Here is a 1,291-nt window from a genome sequence, read left to right as displayed (position 1 = left end):
GTTCAGCAGCCCGTAGAAGAAGGGGTTGATGGCAAAGGAGGAGTATGCAATCCAGGTGACCACCATCTCCCCGTGCCCACCACCCACCGTGTCAGTGGCAACAGAGGAGTGCAAGTGGAAAGCAAAGAAAGGCAGCCAGCAGCACAAGAACTGTCCCACAATGAGGACCAAGGTGAGGATGGCCTTGTTGCTTCCCAAGAAGCGCTCTGGCACGAGCCTGGGCAGCGGCAGGTTCCTGGTGGTGATGATGGTCATTTGGCTGGCAATGGAGTCGGATCGGTGCCTCGGCGCGGCTGCCTGTGCCGGCACGGGTGCGTGCTGCTGGGACGCCATGCGGGCCACGCGGTAGACTCTGGAGTAGACAGCCAAGATGATGATAGTGGGCAGGACGAAGCAGACAATGCTGAAGATGACCACAAAAGCCTTCTTGTGGGCCCCAGGGCTCCAGTAGACTGTGCAGCGGCTGGCGCTGGTGGCCCCATTGCCTTGAGGCCAGCCCACCAGTGCCAAGACAGTGATGAGAACAGACTTGACCCAAATGAAGATCACTCCAGCTACTGCCAGCCTGATGGTCATCTTGACCTCATACCTCATGGGATGGACGATGTAGTAGTACCGCTCCACGCTGATGATGGAGATGGTGAGGATGGAGGCACTGATAAAGCAGACGTTAAGGAATATCAAGCCCTGGCACTCGGCAATGCTGTAGATCACCCTGTTGAAGCAGGAGGAGCTGGAGATGATCCCCACGGGCATGAGGAAAATGGCAGAGAGGAGGTTAACCACACACAGGTGGCAGACGAAGATGAACTTCCTGAGAAGGGGGGTTTTGAGAATGACGACCATCACCACGGTGTTGGCCACCAGGGCAGTGAGGGTGAGGATGACCATGCAGAGGAGGCCCACCACCTCCTGGCCGATGGACTGCTCGGGGACGAAGAGTGGCTCTGGGCTGTCCGTGGTGTTCAGCCCCGTTCGGATCGCCATACCCCCAAGGGCTAAGCCAGCAGCTCCGGTCCCTGGGCAACAAGGGCTCTTCTCCCGTGTCCCTTAGAGGGAAACCCCACCACAACCATGGCCACTGTCTTCTCCTTGCCTGCTGGGAAGGAGACCAGGGCGTGAAGGAGAAGGACCAAAATGAGGAAGAGCCGCAGAGAAACCTGGAGACGACCTGAACCCCTCTGAGACGCCGGAGCAGGGAGAAGTGCCTGGTAAGGCACCAGCACCTGCCTAGGTGGCCCCAGCCTGGCCAGGGATGGCACTGCCAGGACCTGCAGGCACCCGTGCCAGG

The 1,291-nt window shown here is 59.2% G+C and overlaps 1 protein-coding gene across 1 annotated transcript in view; it reads right to left on the bottom strand.

Annotated features, from left to right (window-relative positions):
• The window catches only part of LOC104541242 (probable G-protein coupled receptor), a 1,245-nt gene extending 258 nt beyond the window's left edge, over positions 1–987 (bottom strand). The window contains exon 1 of the mRNA XM_010185245.1: positions 1–987. This exon is cut by the window's left edge and continues 258 nt beyond it. Coding sequence (XP_010183547.1) covers positions 1–987 — 987 coding nt within the window.
• Between the last annotated feature and the right edge of the window lie 304 nt (positions 988–1,291).

This window comes from Mesitornis unicolor, unplaced genomic scaffold (assembly GCF_000695765.1).
Source record: "Mesitornis unicolor isolate BGI_N332 unplaced genomic scaffold, ASM69576v1 scaffold36445, whole genome shotgun sequence".
Lineage (NCBI taxonomy): Eukaryota > Metazoa > Chordata > Aves > Mesitornithiformes > Mesitornithidae > Mesitornis > Mesitornis unicolor.
Note: the sequence above shows the minus strand (reverse complement) of the source record. Positions and strands in the feature narration are given on the sequence as shown.